General features: G+C 36.3%; 3 protein-coding genes across 4 annotated transcripts in view; 2 read left to right on the top strand and 1 right to left on the bottom strand.

The window, feature by feature from the left end:
- Positions 1–421: 421 nt before the first annotated feature.
- On the bottom strand, positions 422–10608 carry LOC121418471 (DNA-directed RNA polymerase III subunit RPC6-like). The gene is made up of 8 exons (XM_041612373.1): positions 10442–10608; positions 4419–4536; positions 4130–4197; positions 3586–3766; positions 3032–3175; positions 2171–2278; positions 1350–1538; positions 422–932 (listed from the first exon to the last, which is right to left on the bottom strand). Exons 1-8 carry the CDS (start codon positions 10552–10554, stop codon positions 855–857), a joined length of 999 nt encoding a protein of 332 aa, XP_041468307.1. The 5' UTR covers positions 10555–10608; the 3' UTR covers positions 422–854.
- The window catches only part of LOC121418470 (histone acetyltransferase KAT5-like), a 24172-nt gene continuing 14299 nt past the window's right edge, over positions 10553–20425 (top strand). For both annotated transcript variants that reach the window (XM_041612372.1, XM_041612371.1), the window contains exons 1-2: positions 10553–10635; positions 10727–10787. In XM_041612372.1, coding sequence (XP_041468306.1) covers positions 10603–10635; positions 10727–10787 — 94 coding nt within the window. In that variant the 5' untranslated portion in view covers positions 10553–10602. The remainder of the gene's footprint in view (positions 10636–10726; positions 10788–20425) is intronic.
- Positions 11042–13894, top strand: LOC121418472 (golgin subfamily A member 6-like protein 2). Its single transcript, XM_041612375.1, has 2 exons — positions 11042–11320; positions 12146–13894. Exon 2 carries the CDS (start codon positions 12705–12707, stop codon positions 13692–13694), a length of 990 nt encoding a protein of 329 aa, XP_041468309.1. The 5' UTR covers positions 11042–11320; positions 12146–12704; the 3' UTR covers positions 13695–13894.

Raw genomic sequence — 20425 nt, 5'->3', positions numbered from 1 at the left:
TGATATCATTTAACGGAGTTTAAGACATTCAAATAATCAAAAGCAAGAGAATAAAAAAATGAGACGTCTCAAGAACTTACAATAGAGCTTAGAAACATCAAATTGATGACTAATAAAATCACATTTTCTTTCAGCAATTAAGCTCAAATTTCAAAATATTTCATATAGGAGACAATTTAGACTGAAATTTCAAGTGTAGCAGTACCATCCTAAAGCAATAGATTGTTTACAGCAAACTGAAATCATTATTCTCTTGGTCGTGTTGAAAAAAAAATTGTAATAATATGGAACTAACAAAAATGTTGTTTTTGATTGATTGAAGGTAACAGTACATTGAAAAGTATCAATCTAATTCACAAAAAATATAATGGAATAGACAATCCTTTTTCATCTGAAAAAAGTAATAATAAATGCAACTCATACACAAAATGCAGCAACTGGGGCAAGCACAAACTTTCCCATCCCTTACAAAATCTGTTGCGAGGTAAGCACTTCTGCATGTCCATTCAAGCAGAGAGGGTCATCTAGATGTTTGTGGTGACATCTTACAAAGATGGGTAACAGTGTCACCTTTTCACCTCTTCGCAGAGCACCTCCATCAACCCATACAGACACAGAGGATGCGAGGCAACCTTAATCCATTGACTACTGATTACTTTTATTCATCGTCTTCATACAGAAGCCAACTGGTTCCCAAAGTCTATGGGTGAAGTCACTTGGACCATCTAAATAAATGTTTAACCAGTCACACATTGCCATGCTAAGTCAATGGATGGAATGCAACCCGCATACGTTGTTATCCATTTCAAGATGATGAAAACCGTCTTTCTTCAAAAGAATGGTGAAAGTATTTGTCAGTACTCCATCCATTCTTTCATGTATATACAGGTTGCGGGTGAAATGGCTCCTCCTTCGTAGCACTGATTGAACACCTGTGCACAAAGAGTAAGAGAGTGCGAGGGGAGATAAATAATATGAAGGGAATATGTGCAAGTGAGAGATGGAGATGTCAGAGGAGAAAAATTACCCATAAAGGAAATACACTGAAAGCATCAGGAAATATTCTACACAATCTGCTCAATCTGACCTTGGAGGCCTTTATCACCATTTCTTGTCTAACTAGTTGCCAGATCTTGTGATATTTCTCAATTCTCACTGACTGAGAAGCATAAGAGTCTGACTGTTTCTATCAAAATTGTCAGATAACAACTTGTCAGAGCTGACAACCATTATCAAACCGTCCCAAATAGAGCAATTCATGAAAGGACTTTTCAGATGTACTATCCTACAAGGTCAGGTATAAATGAATGAATAAATCCCAAATGCACTGACAAGAGTCAAGAACTTACTGGACAGACACCACATGGTGACCTCATGAACCCTGTGGGTGGGGTCAAAGGTTGTATAGCACGGTAGAGCTTTGACGATGAACCCGATGATGATGATGTTCCTGGTCCAGCATTGACTGTCATCTCAACCTTGCCATCATAGATTAGTGTGTCTAGAATGGTTGTGATGTCATCCACCGATAAATCAACCTGATAACAAAGGGAATACAGAGTTCATTACGGGCATTAAATGGTGGGCTATGAAAGTTTCATTTGCCTGATATTGCAAACGATTCAGCATTAAATATACTAATGTTATCAAGGAAGGTGTTGATATTTAACTACTTAGCATTGAACATTTGTTTCAGATTCAGTGCACTTAAATCTATGCATACAGGTCAGTCTGCCTTGGTCAAAATCCGACTGAGAGATGGACAACAGAACACATGCATTGCATAATCTGGTTCAAAAATTTGCCTAGACTTGTGGGATTATTTCATTTAAGGACTGCTGAATATGCAGAGTCGACTATACAGTAACAAGTCAACAGCCTAATGCTCAGTTTCGGATTGTATTTAGTTCATGTAATATATTTCTGAATTCTACACAGATCCTTATTTGTTCTAGAATGCTCTCAAAGGAGTGAAAGTTGAGGGAAATTTCATTTCTTCAATCCATTTTCACTATTTTCAGCACGAATTATAAGATTTTGTTCGTAAAGTAATCTATAAAGTAATCTACTTATTTATTAAATCATTCATTTCATCAATACTTTTATCACTGCAGTAAATTTACTATTGAACTCAATTCAATTACAAGGAGGAAAAATCCAGCTCCCATACCTTGCTGATCCGAAGCTCGGTGATGAATTTCCAAACCTCTTCTGGTGTAACGTATGATCTATTCCTCTTCAGTAATGGATCAAGGTGTAGGGCGGAGACACTTTCAACCTATGAGATAAAATCAAATTAAGCAAGGGATCAATCCTTATCTGAAGCATGTACATGCAGTCGTAACAAAAGCTAGTATGACACAGCAAAAATATTGAATGTATTATGAACATATTGTGGTTGGTTGTTCGTTTGTATTGTGATCAACTGTACATACATTTTTACATTCAACTTATCTCTGTATTAGCACAATATTGCACATATATATTTTATCTCCTGATTTGTGACTGTTTTATCAAATGTCCAAAAAGAGTCAGCCTTGAGACATTTTAAAATTGTCTTTTGAATTTTCTGAAACATTCTTTTAACGTTCTGAAAGTGTTTTGTGTTTGCTGGGTGTTCATTATGTTTGTTTCTAAAGGATGACATCATGATGAATACAGGGTATTGGCCTTGGGGGTGAATTTGCCCTCAAAATGCTTACAAGAGCCATGAAAAATTCCCATTCAATGCAATGTTAAAGCTTATCCAATTTTTGCAGATTTAGGCAACGAGATGTAAAAAGTAGCCCCAGAAAATAATTTTGCATGGTATTACCAGGATTCACATGAATGTTGTACAAAATAAATGCCACTCAGCCATTTTCATTTGTTCCTATGTAATCCTGAATAAAACAATTATGTCCCTGGAGCCTTTTCAAAAGTCTATACTTCATGAGGTTTGCTTTTTTCCATCTCACAAAAAAGTATGACATTGTTGGAAGTGAAGTTCAATTACTCAAATAAAGAGATTGCTGCAGGAGAGCAAACAAACCTTTTGTTGAAGAAACTTAAAGCACTGTTGGTTCAGGACTTCTACAAATTCTGACTCAAACTCCTGATCACTATACCAAGTTCCGCCGGTCACTGAGGGGTCAGGGGTCAGATTAAAGAGCATGTACGCCTTTTTCCTTGCTGCCTGGATTTTAAATGAAGGGAAAATTTGTGGAATGTACAATTTTTATTCATAATCCAACCCATTATATGGGTCGTATCAAGGTCTAGTGGTTAGAGCATTGGACTTGCATGGTTTTAAGTTCTAGTACCTACTTGGCCATGGTCTCTACTTTAACCAAACAGACCCTACAGTAATTTCTGTCGTCTAAAACTGGTCAGCCACTATGACTGATTATATTTGCGATATTTTGTTTGAACCTAGATTTCCATACTGCACCACTGATACAGAATATTAACGCACATATGCTATCCAGGAGATATAGGCATTTATCACCTTATCTCGCTTAAAGATAAGGGAGAAAACTAATCATGGCAATAGTTTAAAGAGCAAAATATCAACATTAGCAAACCAAAGGGTTAATAAACACCTACCCCAACAGACTTGACAGCCTTGATGAGTTTCCTACTCTCTAAATTCTTCAAGATCTTGTTGAGTTGAGTTAGTTGTAGATTGCTCTTCAATCGAATATCTCTGGTCCATATTCCCTTGTTGCCTGATTGCTCGATGATCTGATATACAAGACGTTCCTGGTTATCAGCTCCTTTGATTTTACTATAAAAATAATATGAGCAAACAGTTACCATTTAACAAAATTTTAACACATAACAAAAAACAATAGTTCTCATATAAAATGATGACAGCTATCACATTGCATACATCTTCATTTATCAAATGATTAGATACATTCCCAATGCAGATTTGAATCCTGGCTGGATAAAATTAGAGGTATCTAAATATTCAAATCCCCCCCCCCCTTAACAACAGTTACAACAAATAACTCTTTTCTGCATCGACCAAAGATTTCATTTATCACATGAAACTCTGATATAAATTGCCAGGAAATGACAGTATTGGTCTAAATCAAATAGTGACACTTAAATTCGTTCACTTAAAGGAATAAAGAATGGAAATTACCTTACAACACCAGGATCCTTCAAACGGTACAGCAATTCAGTGCTTGTCTTCACCAAGTCAATTTTACCCTATAAAAGAAAAGGGGGCAAATTAGATTTCTTCATCAGATACATGTATGCTCTGAAATGTTAACAAATAAGAATTACTGAATCAAAATTTTGTTTTTCATGTTTTTTTAAAGTGTTCTCAGATTAGCAAAAACATTGACTCCAAACATAATGAATGCCTCTCAAAACCACCTTTGCGGGGGGGGGGGGGGGGGGGGTGAAGAAGAAAAAAGGAAACTCACTGATGAAAGAAGTCTGTTGACGGCCGATACTCTCTGTTGAGCATCAATGTTTGGAAGTTGCTTCTGAATAGCTGAATCTCGAATACCATCTGGTTCTCCTTTACATAGTTCCAAGATTCTGTAATTTGGACAAGAAAACAGATTACACAATTTCATATTAATTGGTTACTTTTGATGAGATAGGCCCTAATGTCCTGACTTACAATGTACATTCAAATAATGGAAAATCAACTGTTTAAAATTCAGTTTAAAAAAATAAATGTCAGGTATTGACAGCAAAATGAATAAGCCTTCAAAATCAAATAATGCCAAATTATCTGCCTGGACTAAAAAAGAAAGATTTAACTGTATTCAATTCTAGTCTTCTAGGACTAGTAGGAGGCAGTGGGAGTCTATGGGACCTAAAAAAAGGTTAAAAAAAGCTGCCAGCATAGTAAGACTTTCAAGCACCATTGTACAAAATACACAGATATTTTATATAAAGTTTTACCTTAGATATTATTTTTAATATCTAAATTGCAATAAACAATAATTAATTTCACTCAAGAAGGTTTATATGTAAACAAAAAAAAAACTAGTCGTCATCATCAGATCATCATGCATTTGTGTACTGCCTCGGGAGCCGACTTTCTACAAAAGCCCCATTGTAAATTATGAGGTCAATATGTTATGTTTTGAGTCACTTTTGACCTCATTGGTACTAGAACTTAGAAGTGGTATTATAATTCAGTTAATGTCATTGCAACTGCAATGCAACTTTGACAATCCAGACCAGGACTCCAACCAAGTCCACTCCTAGTACCAATGAGGTCCAAACATTACATGTATGGACCTCATAGGCGACATCAGTGCTAAAATTGGGTTAGAGATTTATGTGGATCTAAATTTATTGTAATTTCAACAAAAGTACTAGCTAAATTTGAGGCTTTTGTTGAAATTTTGCTTTAATGATACATTAATGCTTCAATAAGTAACAAAAAATTGAAAGAAATGAAGGGGAACTTACATTTTGACGACTTTTTCCTGATTTTCTTGGCAGTTGTCCTTCACTTCTGACTCTCGATCGGACCTGATATGCAGATCACGTATACGCGTCCTCGTCAGGTGATCGGTCGGTTATTCTTTTCGCCAGATGTTGATAATTATATATTTCATAACGCAGCGTTCATCGCAAATTTAGCTGAAAGAGATTGAAGTTGAACAGCGCAAGCTTTAATTTATTCAGAAATAACGTTTGATTGCACAAGTTTCGCCTCGGACATTTAGGATCATTTGGTCCCATATTGGCGTAACTACGGGGGGGGGGGGGGTGTCCCTACCACCGTCCACACCGGGCGTCCACAAGCCAGCAATTATCTTTTTTCTCTTTAACCAAAATGCTTCCCCCCAGAAAAAAAGAACCAGGGTTAAAGAGAAAGACAATTATGATAGAGGAACACAAAATACTTTATTTTTTCAGCTTTTAATGCATCGACTTATAATCAAATATTAAATGGGGCTTAGAACATTTTTTTAAAAAGTCAATTAATAAAAATATTCCGCTCTTCGGGATTTGAGCTTTCATGAAATATCCGATCTTTTTCATGATTACCGAAAATACTTCAAATGTCAAAAAAAAAATTATCGGTGTAGTAGCTGATACCTTGCGCCCGCCTTAATTATTTTAATGTTGAGATACTTTGCTTTAATTTAATGAATTCCTAAAAGCATTAATTCTCAGATCATTTGTCGCAATCGAATGATTCAATTGGTAAGCTAGTTGTATAATTATTATGATTCATGAATTGTTTAAAATGTGTCTCTCTATCAGTTTTGAATATTTAAAAAAATGTCAGCTCGTGCTTTTTGCTCGCAATATTTTGATTAGTAAGAAATTCTTGTGTATGCGAGTTTGATACATAAATAACTAGAGAGAGAGGGGGGGGGGTGTCCCTCAGCTACTTGTCCTTGCTTATTCCAATTTTTTTTATTATGCTCGTGTTGTGAGTATTTCAAAGTCTTTTCTTTTTCTCACCCTTTTTATTGTCTCGGAGCTTCCCTCTATTTCTTTGCTACGATGTATAGCCCATCTTACTTGTTTCATTTTTTTATGTTCTCATTTCATTGAAAACATAATTATTAAACTGACGTAGAAGACTTTACAACAAAATTTTGATATTTTTTTTTCTTGTTTGTTTGGCTTTCTTTTTTCTTCTCCTCAGTCCTTTTTCTAATTAGTTTCCCTTTCCTTATTTTATATTATTTCATTTCATGAGGCATCCGCCAACTTATATACAACAACAAACGTTAGAGGCGGATATCCAGTAAGGGGGCGTGGTGGTGTGCCCTCTAAAAAGAGGAAAATAGGAAGGAAAAAAAGCAGGATTTATCTTGGTGAAGATGATAGTGGTGGTGATGGTGGCGGTGATGATGATGATGATGATGATAATAATGATGGTGGTAGTGGTGATAAAGATGAGAATGAAGTTGGTGACGATGATATGATGATGATGTAATTTTGTCTTTAAAAAAATAATAGTGCAAAGGCGAAATCATTTAAAGTTTATTATGAAAATAGCAGAAAAAAATAATTTGAAAAATTGTACGTATGCGTATGGAAAATCTATCCCCCACCAAAAAAGAAAAAAAGTGAGATTTTGTTTTGTTATTTGTGACGGCGTAGGCCTATGCGAACAGCTGTGTGATATAATTATGGTAAAAAAAGTAAATGAAATGCCAAGAAATACATGATAATGACTTTTATTGTACATTCAGTATATCAGTAGATAAATTCATACTCGTTCCAAAAAAAGAAGAAAGTGGGTATATTATGGACCATTAAAAATGGGCAGTTGCTCTATATATTATATTACATAGAATATATAGAGCAACTGCTCGTGTGTAGCGGTAAGTTATTCACCTGATCTACATAATTCATGCGGCGCACGGCGCGTGCGCAATGTTTAATAATTATTGTTGTGAATACAATGAATGTCATCAAAAACATAATAACACAGATCAAATAGTGCCAGCTCGACGCGCAAAATGAGAAAAAAATATATATTTTCTGCCCTGATAATTTGATAACCCTAACCTAACCCAATTTCTAAGTATTTTTATCATAAACAGGATAACTATATACAATGATTGAAATTAACTTTATATTCTTTTGCGAACAAAATGAATATGAAAGACAGCTTTTTGATAAAGAACACAGTTTTAGAGCGTTAGAGCGCGATTTATACCTACAACCGCTAACATAGGCGGATCCAGGGGGGCCGAGGGGCCCGGGCCCCCCTATTGGCGGAGCAAAAAAAGAAAAAAAAAGAAAGGAAAAAAGAAAAGGAAGGGAAAAGAGAAAAAAAAAGAAAGGCAAACATAAGAGGAGGAACATGATTAAATGAAATAACATTAGGGGAAGACTCTGAAAATAATTTTTTTTTAAATCTATTTGTTAGGATAAAAAATTTTCGCTCGCGCTTCGCGCCTTATTGTCTTTTAGGGTATTTGCATATCTTGCTCAATATGGAGCTTGAAAAATCAAACTTTGAAGTCATTATACAAAACATATTTCAGCTGGGAAATTGAACTTTCATTATTTTGTTTCATTTACAAATTGATTTTTAAAAAGTGCTCTGTAAAAATGTCTGTGATATCATCTGAACATTATCATTTTCTGCTTGCGCTGCGCGCTCGCAAAATTTGAGTTTTCAGGTACGTATTATTTTCCTGTATTCCATAAAGTTCTCAAAAAGTTCCCTATTCAGGTCAGATTGTTAAAACGTATCAGCTAGCGCCGCACGCTATAGCATTTGGATTAGTCGGTTATGTATATCCCAATATTAATTCTAAATCAAACTAATTTGATGACAGTTTATCAAAAACTTCGACTCGCGATTTCTGCTCGCATTGATAGATATATAATGCCTCTTATGCATAATTACAAAGTGCTTTAAATGTCCAGTTTTCAGGCCATAAAATTAACACATTTCGCGCTCCCATGCGAGAGAAATAGGAAGATGGTCATCAATTTCATATGATGACATAATGCCCTCATAGCATGTTCCGGTCCTATGTAAAAACTCAAAGTAATAAAAATAAAATACATCAGCTCTTTTTTAACTGTGATCCATCACAATTCACAATTTTCCCACAAAGTGTTTGCATTACAGAGCTTAAATTCACCCTTTGTTATATCATATATTTTTAGCTCGCGCTTTGCGCTCTCTTTATTGATTTTCATGATAAGAAAGTTACTTAGAATACCCAAATTCTAGGTCGAAATCTAAAACACACGTTAATTCAGATACGCAGATTGTTCTCTATTTAAATCATTATCCAGTTTCAGATCACAATATCAAAAAGTGTCTGCTCGCGGATAAATAACTTATCCTTTTCATGATAAAACATGAATAGTGCGTCCAGAATCTTTCCCCATAATTTTGTTTACCCATCACATTTCTCCTATTTTCTCCTCCCTTTTATTTTCCATTAATTTTTCTTTCGTTCACTTTTTTTCTGTCCTCTTTTCCCATAATTTATTTTACCCATCACATTTCTCCCTATTTACTCTTCCCTTTTATTTTCCATTAATTTTTCTTTCGTTCACTTTTTTTCTGTCGCCTTTCCCCTTCTAAGTTCTATTTTTTTTTCTCGTCTCACCGCTTTTCCTCATCCCCAGCCCTCGATCGACGCCCGTGCAGATTCGCAAACAATATCAAGAGTATATGTCTACTTGCAAGGGCGGAAATCTCTCCCCAAAGGTAGGGGGACCAGGGGCTGGAAAATTTGACAAGCAAAAAACAAACAAAAAAAGAAGGTTTATCACCCTCTAAAGAAGGTCATCTTGACCAAAAGAAATTTGACAAGCAAACAAGCAAAAAAAAGGGGGCATGCCAAAAGTAAGATCGTCTCTTCCAAAATACATTTCGAATTTGAACGACATGACCAAAAATAGTAGGGGGACATTTCATAATGTGCCCCCTACTATTTTGGGTGAGGGGACATGTCCCCCGGCCCTGGGGTTTGCGCCCATGTGGGTGGGGGTGTTGCGCCTCCCTATCGGGATCATATCACAGCGAGTATACACTCTTCCATATTGGAAGAGTGTTTACTCGCTGAGATTTCGATCTCACACATAATTTTATAAAAAAAAATAGAACAGCTACGCCTTGAACACAGGCCAAAATGCCTAACTGGGCGTTGTGGCGTGCGCCTGTAATCCAAGCTGTGGGGAAGTTACAAAATTGATGCAGAGGTTCGAGGTTCGAGCCCTGGTCACGTCTTTCGGATGGTGACGTTAATAAAGGTCGGTCCCAGACGTAAATAATCATACCTGATTGATACACGTCTGACAAAACTAAAATACACACACACACATTCTCCGCGGCATTAACAACTCTCGTAAAGGGCGCTCCATTTATAAATAACGTTGCATGAACAGCTCTCTATGGCGACGAAATTTACCGCGGAATTGCAGCCAGCAGCGTGGGAAATTGGCAGAAAATTCAAGAAGAGAACCGGTGAGTACCGATTTAACAGTATTCATGTATTAATTAATATTTATTTAATCATAAGAATAATTTTTTTTTACGGAAAGAAAGCTTAGTTCTAAGCTAGGGCGGCCCAAATGCGCGTGAGTGGAGTCCCAGTTTCTTAACACGGGTAAGTATTGCGGTGTCGCCTAGAGTGACCAAGTCCAACATTTTTTTCACACAAAAAAGGGCAAAATTCATAAATAGCAACAAAAAAAGAAAGTGACAACACATTTTTGGTCTTTAAGTTTTGGTGTCCGTTTCCTTCATATCAAAAGAACATAATTTTGACTACTTTTCCAAAAATTTAATATGTTTATGAATGTAAAAATAGTAAAAAAAAAATAGCCCGTACAAGCTTCCAAAACCAGAGCAAACAAAACAGACATAAGGTGGGACTGAACTGAAGTGATCACTTGAGGTGAATCAAGACTTTGGCTTAAAATAAAAAATATAATGCAAAATTAGAAGAAAAATCCATCTAAAATGCATATATAATACGGCTCATACCTCTCCTCTAGATTCATAGCATCTGGTGATTCCTTCTTTTCTCCTGCACTCATTTTACTTGGGTTGTGCTTCTTCCTTGGTTTTGTTAAATCTTGACAAGCCGTCAACAGCATAGCAGCGCAGCGCAGTGGAGTAATTTTGAGAGAAAACACACAAACAAAATGGCGGAAAACAATGATTCATCGATAAAAACTGTGAGTTTTACTCGTTTTTATTAATTCTTTTAAATTTTTATTGTGCCCTACTCAGTTGAACTTATAATTGCAACTCTATTTTTCTTTTCAGGAAGATCTGGTGGTTGAAGGATGCCGCATGCCTGTAAGAATGAAGCAAACGGATGAGTGGCGTAAGTTCTCTGTGGAGTTATTTCATCTTGGTCCCATGTGTTGACTTTTGCGTTTGCTGTATGGTGAAGTTTCTGTGCATTTATTTAGTTCTATTTATTTAGATTTTAGTCCCTTCTTAACCATGAAATGGACCAAGGATTTAAGGACATAATCTTTTTCAAAATCTTTGTAATATCCAACTAAATGTACATGTAAGTGCTAAAACCCGTAAAAGAGCATTTTTTTTTAAATAAAAATGAAAACATTGGTCATCATCATGGTTAGGCACGCTCACGCATCACAAGAGGGCGCTTTTTCGCGAGCTCGGTTCGCTGTACAAAAATTGCGACCGGCGGCGGCAGCGTGACGAAGCGAAATTGAGCTCCAGAGCCATGGCATGGCGTTATTCAATTCACTCATACATGTATAACATCGAATACCACCAAAATGATTGAGACACCATATGGCTGTGTGACGTATAGACTTACCATCTGACTCATCGGCACTTCCAGCGGACCAACGAACGACGATCGAGAGGCCTGGAAAATCACTTGTAAGTACCAAATTTGCCTGATTTTGTCGAAATTTTGAGTTTTATGAATAATTATATTACTTGCACACTGATGCATCATGATTCATGGTGAAGATGAAATTCTAAGCTTTAATTTAACACCGAAATTACGTGGGAAGAACTTAGCAGATGAAAGCGATTCAGCTTGATGCACAGGTCTGTTGCAGGCAAAATTGTCGAGATTTAGCGCCTTCGCGCTCTTGAATTTCGCGGGGGGGATTTGGCGTCTGCTTCATCTGCTCTGCACAGTCCCGCGTATCGCTTTCAGTGTGCACATTTACACTCACTTATTCGTAGGTAATATTTTTTTCTCTTCTGTTAATATCATGGACAATTTAATATTTTATTAAATTCAAAAATTATATTACAATGAACCTGATGCAAAACAAAGCACAAAACATCATTTCCTGTTCATTATGAATCATGATGGATTTACATCTTATTCTCAGACTTTACTTACTTGTTTTCACTTCATTTTATTTTCATTTAGTATATCAGAATATGGTATGATTTTTTATTTTGTTTTCCTTTTATGAATATTTGATCTTCTATAGTCTTGGGGAAATCGATTATTTTACACACTCAGTATCTCTATTTGTAAATTACTAAATTGTAAAATGCTACATTTTTTCAGAAATAAATTGGTGAAGCGGTGGGGGGGGATGCTACGTTCTATTTTATAATTTTTTTTCCTTGAAATCTCTATGAAAATCATATGTATTTTTATTTTCAAAGCCCTTTTTATTTATTGAAAATCTTTTTGATTATGATTTGATTTATTTTTTTTATTATTTTTGTTTCCTTCAGGTTTCATTATCTATTCCTGAAAATGCTAAATCGAGTCCATTATCAACTCATCATCCGCATGTCTGGCGACTGGCGAGAAAATTTCCAGGCCGATTGTGAACATCAGTCCAGGCCAAGGATAAAGCCATGAACGACCAAATCTGGCTAATGCCAGATGACAAGATCTCTACGCAGGATTACAGCTAGCATATGACTAGCTTGAGAAATTTAAATATTCAAGAAAGAAACATAAGATTCTTATCTATTATTTTTTTATTATTTAGATTTCTGTTTTGTTTTTGTTTGAATTTTTCGTTCTATTTTTTGTGTTTTGTTCTTGTAAAAAAATGATTTCTGTTTCATGGACTCCTAACAATTTCAGCACCATTTATTGCACATATTTTTTTTCTGCACTGGGAAAGGGAAGGGTAATTTTTCTTCCAGTACTTTATCATGAGGTCTCATGACTTTTATCTTAATGGCACTTATGTTCTCAGGAATTTTTCTTCATGTATGAACTTAACTGTGGTCTTAAATCTGAATTATGGAATTGTAATAACTATTATTCAATTGCTTAAACATGTTAAAGGGTTTTTCAGCAAGGTTGCATCATTATTTTGCCTTCCAGATATTATATTGTTTGGCTTTAATATTTAAGATCATGGCCAAAATGTCAGAAGAGGTGGATCTGCTCCAGCTACCAGCTGATAGGATTACTAATGAAGTTATCATTGACCTACTGCCAAAACTCACGAGAGGAGAGGGAATTACATGGTCAAAATTTTATGAAATAGTTCAAAACAAATATGATGCTGAATGTACTTTAAAGGCCCTTCAGACCAAGATAACAAGAATCTATGGAAGGTACTTGAAACTAAACAAAACAAAACAAACTAAGGACGAAAATGATGTGAAGGTCAACTATCTGCAAGAACCTTTCAAGCCCCCAGGAAAAGTTGTTCGACCTCCAAAGCATGCTAAAGTAGACCAAGATGAAGATGCTGGTAGTCCTAAAAAGAGAAAAGTCTATTCCAATGATCAAGTAGAAAATTTGGGAAAAGAACTTGAGAGATTCAAGGACATGGTGCAAAAAACAGAGAGGGAAGTAATGACTTACAAAAAGAAAGTGAAGCACCTTGAGAAGGAACTGAAAAAGAATAAAGAAAAGGTTCAGTCTTTCACATCTATATTTGGCAGTGTAAGAGGTGGAAGAAAACGGATTACCGAAACAATAAAGCGACTTAAACAATCTAAAAGGGAATGGAGGGTAAACTACCAAATGACAAAGAGTGAAGAAAAACGGAAGACAATTGAAATCACGAGACTTCGAGCACAATTGCAAGAAGAAAAGAGAAGACGTCAAAGAATTCAAAAGAAATACACAGAGCAAGAAAAAATCAAGGTAGCCCAGAAGCAACAGGAGATTGAACAACTCAAAGAAACTGTTGAAAATCTTCAATATGAAAAAGACAAGTCCCATCATCCTCAACAAATCCAAACCAAGATTGGAAAGTCCTACACCCCTCAGATCAGAGAAGCATCCTACTATTTACAGGTTGGGTTTGAATAAAATTGATTTATAAAAAATAAAGTGATAGGAATTAAGTCATATAATGTTCATAATAGTAATTTGGAGGTTCCCCTTTTGACATTTTTAATATGTAAAACGGGTAATTGATCAGATACATGATTATTTCCTGAGATACTTTACTGGAAACTGATCACAAAGACCCTATTTCATAGAATATTGTATTATGGTAACTTTGCCAATCCGGGTAACTTGTCTGGAGTCTTTGATTTTGATTGGTTGGTGATTAGCATTACTATGGGATGGCCAAATTACCATAATATTAGCTTGTATTTGTATGCAAAGTTGCCCTGGTCTATGATAAAAAAATTACCTACTTCAGTTGTTATAAAAATGTAGCGATTATTGCTTTCATATTTTTCATTAATAGCAAGGATGTTAAAAGGGATTGAAGTTCACTCAAATGCAAACAGAATAATTCAAGAATAAGATCTTTGAAACCTTGATAACAATTGGGCAAAAAAAGTTATGATGAGCATGTGTATGCTGATAACAGCATAGTTTATTATTTATCCAAAACTTCCTGTCTTCTACAGTTCAACTGGTTTCAAGGATTTCATTCCTAATTATTGTTCACAATGAAGTTATTTTAGAGCATGTTCTATTTCTTCCTATATTTAAACCATTTGAGATGATTTTAATTTTGACTCAGTAATCTATAAGCATGTACTCAATTTCTTAAGTTTAAGTAATTTTCACAAAGTTTAATACTGTTTTAATAACTAAAAGTCTCATTACAATTGTTCTGGCAAAAAAGGCAAATCCCAAATATGCTAACCCCAAATCTAACACTACACATTGATTTTCCTAACATAGTTTTAAACAAACTTCTGTGAAACCCTAACTGTAACTAACTGTCCTTGGATCATTTGCCACAAGAGCAAATGTCACATCATTCTGATAAAGGTTGCATGCAAAATTATTACTGTATCCCTCCCCACTTTTATAAATAAAATTACAGAACCTAGGAGTCGCAGAAGGAAAAGTAAGCGAAGCGATTAGAGTTGTCGCGGAAACCTATGTGATGTGACCTTCACAAATGACCTACCGTCTCGACAAACTCAAGGACGCTTTGCTTCTGAAATGAAGGCAATTTGTCGGGACCAGATTGGGGAACATTTTGTGTCGGCAAGAAATACAACATTAAAGTATGATGGGACAACTAAATCACGAGTTGGTCACCTTGTAGAATGTGAACTAGCTTCTAAGGAGAAAACATACTTGGTAGGATTACGCCAGCAAGCTGGAGGAACAAGCGACGAATATATAAAAGCTATCAAAGAATCTCTATCAGATGTGAATCCATTATTGCTTGACGGCATAGCAAATACTATGACCGATCGAGCGAGTGTGAATACTGCAATTGACAAGAAACTCTCTGACTTGAAAGGGGAATCTCATATCAACAGCTTCAGATGTGGGATGCACCCTCTGGACACCCTTGGTAAGGCATGTGATAATGCATTAAAGGAGAGTGAAAGCCAAGATAGATATCATAGACTTTTCAAGAAGAGAGGGGAGAGTAAGAGAGGGGAGAGTAATACCGCATGCCTCATCAGAAAGGTATCTGATTTATTCCATAATGAGGCAACCGGATGTGGTATTGCTCTTACATCATTTCTGAAGACTACTGGTTGTCCAGTGACAACATTCCCAAGATGGGTAGGAAATCGATTTAACATTTTATTTAAATCTGCCAAGTGCTTAGTTGCAATGATGCCATTTATTTTGAATTACTTTCAGAAAATTCAGAAGCCCACAAATGATTTACAATCAGCTTTGTACCAGTATCTTCAAGATCCCCACCTACAGGCTTGTATTTGTTGTTTAGCTCTTATTTCACTCAAGATTACGGAGCCATGGATGAAGATGCTAGGTACAGCAGAAAACATTCTTGGAATTAACACTGCATACCAGGAAGCAGTCGATTGCATGTCGAGTTGGGAGATGGATCCTCAACTAATGCTCTCTACCAATAGATGTGCCTTTGGAGAATGTGTAGCTATACCATTCATTGATGACATGAATGATGCTCGAAAAGCTCCTCTATGTCCTATCTTGGAGAAAATGATGCACGAATGTGTCATTGTGTGCAAGAGACAACTAGAAGACCAATTGCAAGGGGGAGTGTTTTGGGAACCAGGACAGGATCTCTGTGAAGCTGCTGCTTCGTGTTCATCTACAAACATATCTGGTGAACGTCAGTTTGCCAAGGCAGACTCTCTCTTACATAGAGCGCCAAACATTTCAGTAGGAAAGATGGAAGCCAAGGTAATGTTTTCCTCCAATGACACAAGGGATTGGTTGGAAGGTAAATCTGCGGAAGAGAAAAAGAAAACAATTAGTTCAGCAATGAAGAAAGGGAAGGAGGTACGTAAACATGATATAATCCTCTCATCACATGTATCAAAAGCAATAAAAGAGAAAAATGAAGCAAACAGACTTTCACTGACAGAAAAGGAGAAGAAACACAGAGAGAAAATTGAAGAAGTGATAGAACATGTATTGGAGGAAGGTGTAATGGAAGGCACCTCATCAATTGACGAAGTTCTCTCCAAGAAGACATCAAAGACAAGCAAGAAAAATTTTCTTACAAATCAAATTAAATTTCAGCAATTGATTAATCCATCCCCAAACAAGCAATACCTATCGAAATGTAATGTTGAAGAACTACATGAGATCCTAGAAAATGAGTGTGCCAGGAATCAAGGTGATGAAAAAATGAAAAATATCCTGATGTTGATCAAACACCCCACCTCCCTCGTGAAAAAGAATTTCACCCAAAAATGGGAAGACAACAAAGGGGTGGAAGTGTGGTGGAATGGTGTCGTTCAAAACTATAATGGCAAGGAATATGAAATAGAGTTCAACGAATTAGAGGAGTTCTTCTATATGACCCAATCCGAAATTATTTGTGACATAATTTCTAATGACCTTAAAATCCTATAATCATGATAATGACACTGTGGATTGACGCCTAACCAAAGGACACAAGGCCATATTGGAACAATAATTGACCCTCTGATAGCAAGGTGAGAATCCGAACCACTATATGCTTCTACAACTGCCTACATCATGGTTATAACAGGAGTGATCAAACCCAAAACAAGTGGTCCAGTATCAAAACCTTTTTCCCCTGAGCATTATTCCTACACATCCAAGTCAAGGTAAGACAATTTTCTATTTGTTCTATTAAGTATGGCAAAATCATAAATGCAGGCCTAATATAATTATTATTGTAGGAAAGATATTTCTAAAGTAATATTACCATAAATAATTATCACTCACTTGTTTTCTGAGGCCCATCTGGATCAGCGAACAATACGTCTTGCCTGGAACTAAAAAAAATCCTCCAACATAAAACTGATTCAAGGCAACAAAAAAGAAAAGAAAATTGGGGTTAGATTTGAATAAATTTAAAATGAAAGTTAGAGCTAGAATAAAGAAACAATAAAGAAAAAAAAAACTCCCTAAGAAGGGAACACAAACCTAAACCATTAGTGGACCCACGACTTTCATGAGAAATTGGGAGGCACTAAGCTTGACCCCCTCTCCCCCCCCCCCAAAAAAAAAGAAAAATGGCAAGAAAAAAAATTACAAAAAACCCCAGCTATGTTTAACCAATTATGATTGCCCCCCCCCCATCAAAAAAAGAAAAATACTCATTAAAGATTGTTTAAGGGCACATCCTATATATCCTCCCCCCCCCCCCTTTTACCTCCCTAATCCGCCTCTGAACAACTAAAAATAGAACTTGTCAATTTTTCAAGCAAACACACATTTGAAGAGAAACAGCTGTGTTTACCTCATTATGCATGGGAAAAAACAATATTTATTCATGAATATGCATGTAAAATGTGCGCGACGCGTCTACGCTGTCCCAATGAGGATTGCCGGCCTAGCGCTCCATCGCGCCGTAACCATGCCATGGCTCCACGCATACGCTACCCGCTCGGACCCGCCCAGCGTTGGTAAGTTGGGTCACGTGCGCGCTGGCTGGATGCGACTCTCTTTGAGCCGACGAAAGGCAATAGACGCAGCATTTTTAGTAAAAAATCTGATTTCCATGTTTTTCCGAGTTTTTCAACAAACCAAGTAAGGAAATGTTTTATTGAATATCTAATCTTTCTTTTGAGGTAAGTTTTATGAAATTTCATTGGAGTTGAAAATTTCCGTGAGCGTGCCTACCATGGTCACTGCCAATTTGCCGAAGCCGAAGGCGAAAGCTAGCACGTCAGTCAGTACATCGGGCGAAGTTCGTGCAGGCTCCACTTCACTACCACTACACTACGCTCCACCTACCCGGACATTCCGAGTCACAAAGGTGGGATGGAAATCATGTTTAGCCTTAGGCCAAGAGAATGAAAGTTTTAGATTTGCGTCCACCGCCCGCATGCTCCAAAACCACCAGCATGAAAATTTCATTATTTCAAAAAAATTTCACTATTTCAAAAAAAATTCATTACTTTACGAAATTACAAGTTCCAAATCATTGCAGGGCAGTAAAGGATTATTCACGCACAACTTAATATGTGCATACGGTACACCGCTGCATGCAGTGCACCTTTGATCTTTGCACAGCTGTGGTAAATTGTCCATAGACTGTGTATAGGAGAGAATGTCTCGGCTCAGCGAATCAGAGATTGCTGATTGGCCAATCGCGCAGATCATGTCATGACTACGTGTCGCCAAAATAAATTCCTTCGGACTGCGTGCGAAAATATCGATAGCGATAACAATATCCGGTCACATTTTCTACGCGGGAAATGGACTTGGTTCATGATCGGATCGCTCCAGTATCGATCGAAATTATCGAGACTCGGCAATTTCATGCATATTCACGCGACGCTCCGAAACCCGGAAATCAATTGACTTTGTACACGTTGCGATAGACTCTACAAACTCTAACGAACACGATGCCATATCGACGCTAATTCGTAAGATTTGACCGAAAAGCAAGAAGTAATCGAAATTCACTTACCTGTGCGGTATCAGTCAGAAAATAGATCCTCCGAGAATACCTTTCATAATTCATATAAAATATAGGAAAGTGAAATTCTAGGTCAATTTTGGTACGAGGTGATAGAGAATTGCACACTTGTTTTGGTGGAATACTGTATGCAGTGGGGCTATGGAAGGCTTGCAATGTGCATGCTTACTATATTTTCATTCATAAATTGGCTCTCGGCAGTGGCTGGATGACGTCATGTAAATAATGAATAATGAAAAAAAGCCTTATGTCATGTGAAAATTTTTCGGACGCAAATCTAATACTTTACTTCTCATGGCCTTATTGTAAAAAATAAAGAAAAAAAATATAACGAGAAAGATAAGAAACCCCGAAATCAATTGACTTTGTCCACGTTGCGATAGACTTTACAAAGTCCATTGAACTTGATGCCATATCAACGCCAATTCGTACGATTTTGGTAGAAAAGCATGAAGTAATCAAAATTTGCTTACCAATGCAGTATGGGTGAGAAAATAGATCCTCCGAGAATACCTTTCATAATATAGGAAAGTGAAATTCTAGGTCGTTTTGGTACAAGGTGATACTAGAATTGCACACCTTTTTTTGGTGGAATACTACAGTGGGTAATGAAAGGCTTGCATTGCGCATGCTAACTTTTTTTTTCATTCATAAATTGGCTCTCGGCAGTGGCTGGATGACTTCATGTAAAAAGCAAAATGTACACGCCCGCTAGCGTTGAGCGCATCACTATCCGTTCTATACAATTTGCCACTGTGGAAAGTGGATGCTAAAGTTAGAAGCTAAATTCAAACTTAAATGGCAGAAAACATTCTGAGTTTAAATTCTTAGGGCTGAAAACAGATTAAATGACAAGATCTGCTTTTGTATTAAATGGGCAATTCCATCCTAGAAAAATCAGCCATTTTCACAATATTTTTCAACCTGCTGTCCAAATTAATGAAGAACTTCAATTTGCTTTGTGGTAAGATCAAAATACTACTGGGTAGACATGCAAAAAACTGACAACCAACAAAATATGTTGTCTATAGGTGAATCAGAGCTTAAAATGTTTGGTGTCGTACGGGACATTTCTGCGTCCCGTATGACACACATTTTCACTTATAATTTACCCATTATCAATTTTTTTCACATGACTACCCATTATAGCTTTATCATTGACAAAAAGAACATTTCATTGCTCAAGCATTTGGCTAGGAAACTAGAAATAGTTGTCAAAATGTCCTGTTCGACACGTATGGAATCGCCCAATGTTGGAAGATTATATGATAATTGACTCTCACATTACTGACCCTTTTGGTCATTTTCAAACAAAAGTGGACATGGGGGTGAAAATTAAAACTTGCTAGAAATCATTAGGCTTCAATGTTTTTTGAAACTAGACATCTTGAAGTATATTTTTCCATTTCATTTACATAAAATTATTAACTATGTCTTGAGATACAGTGAATTTTATGCAAGGGAAATTAAATGTTACAAAATGTTGATTTTTGCATTAAAATTCACATATTGCCTATCACAATATAAAATTTGTATTAGAAAAAAATTGGGTTTCGAAGTTTTCAAAACTGGTTGTCGTGTCACTCACGTTTTAAATGCAAAAAGTTTTCTAGAGCTGTGTATTCTGAAAATTAATTTATCCCAGTACTGGAGCAAATACAGTTTATCTGTACCTTATTGTATATAAAGTAACTTGGTCCAATGTGTTAAGGTAAAGCTAAAA

This window comes from Lytechinus variegatus, chromosome 7 (assembly GCF_018143015.1).
Source record: "Lytechinus variegatus isolate NC3 chromosome 7, Lvar_3.0, whole genome shotgun sequence".
In the NCBI taxonomy this organism is placed as follows: Eukaryota; Metazoa; Echinodermata; class Echinoidea; order Temnopleuroida; family Toxopneustidae; genus Lytechinus; species Lytechinus variegatus.
Note: the sequence above shows the minus strand (reverse complement) of the source record. Positions and strands in the feature narration are given on the sequence as shown.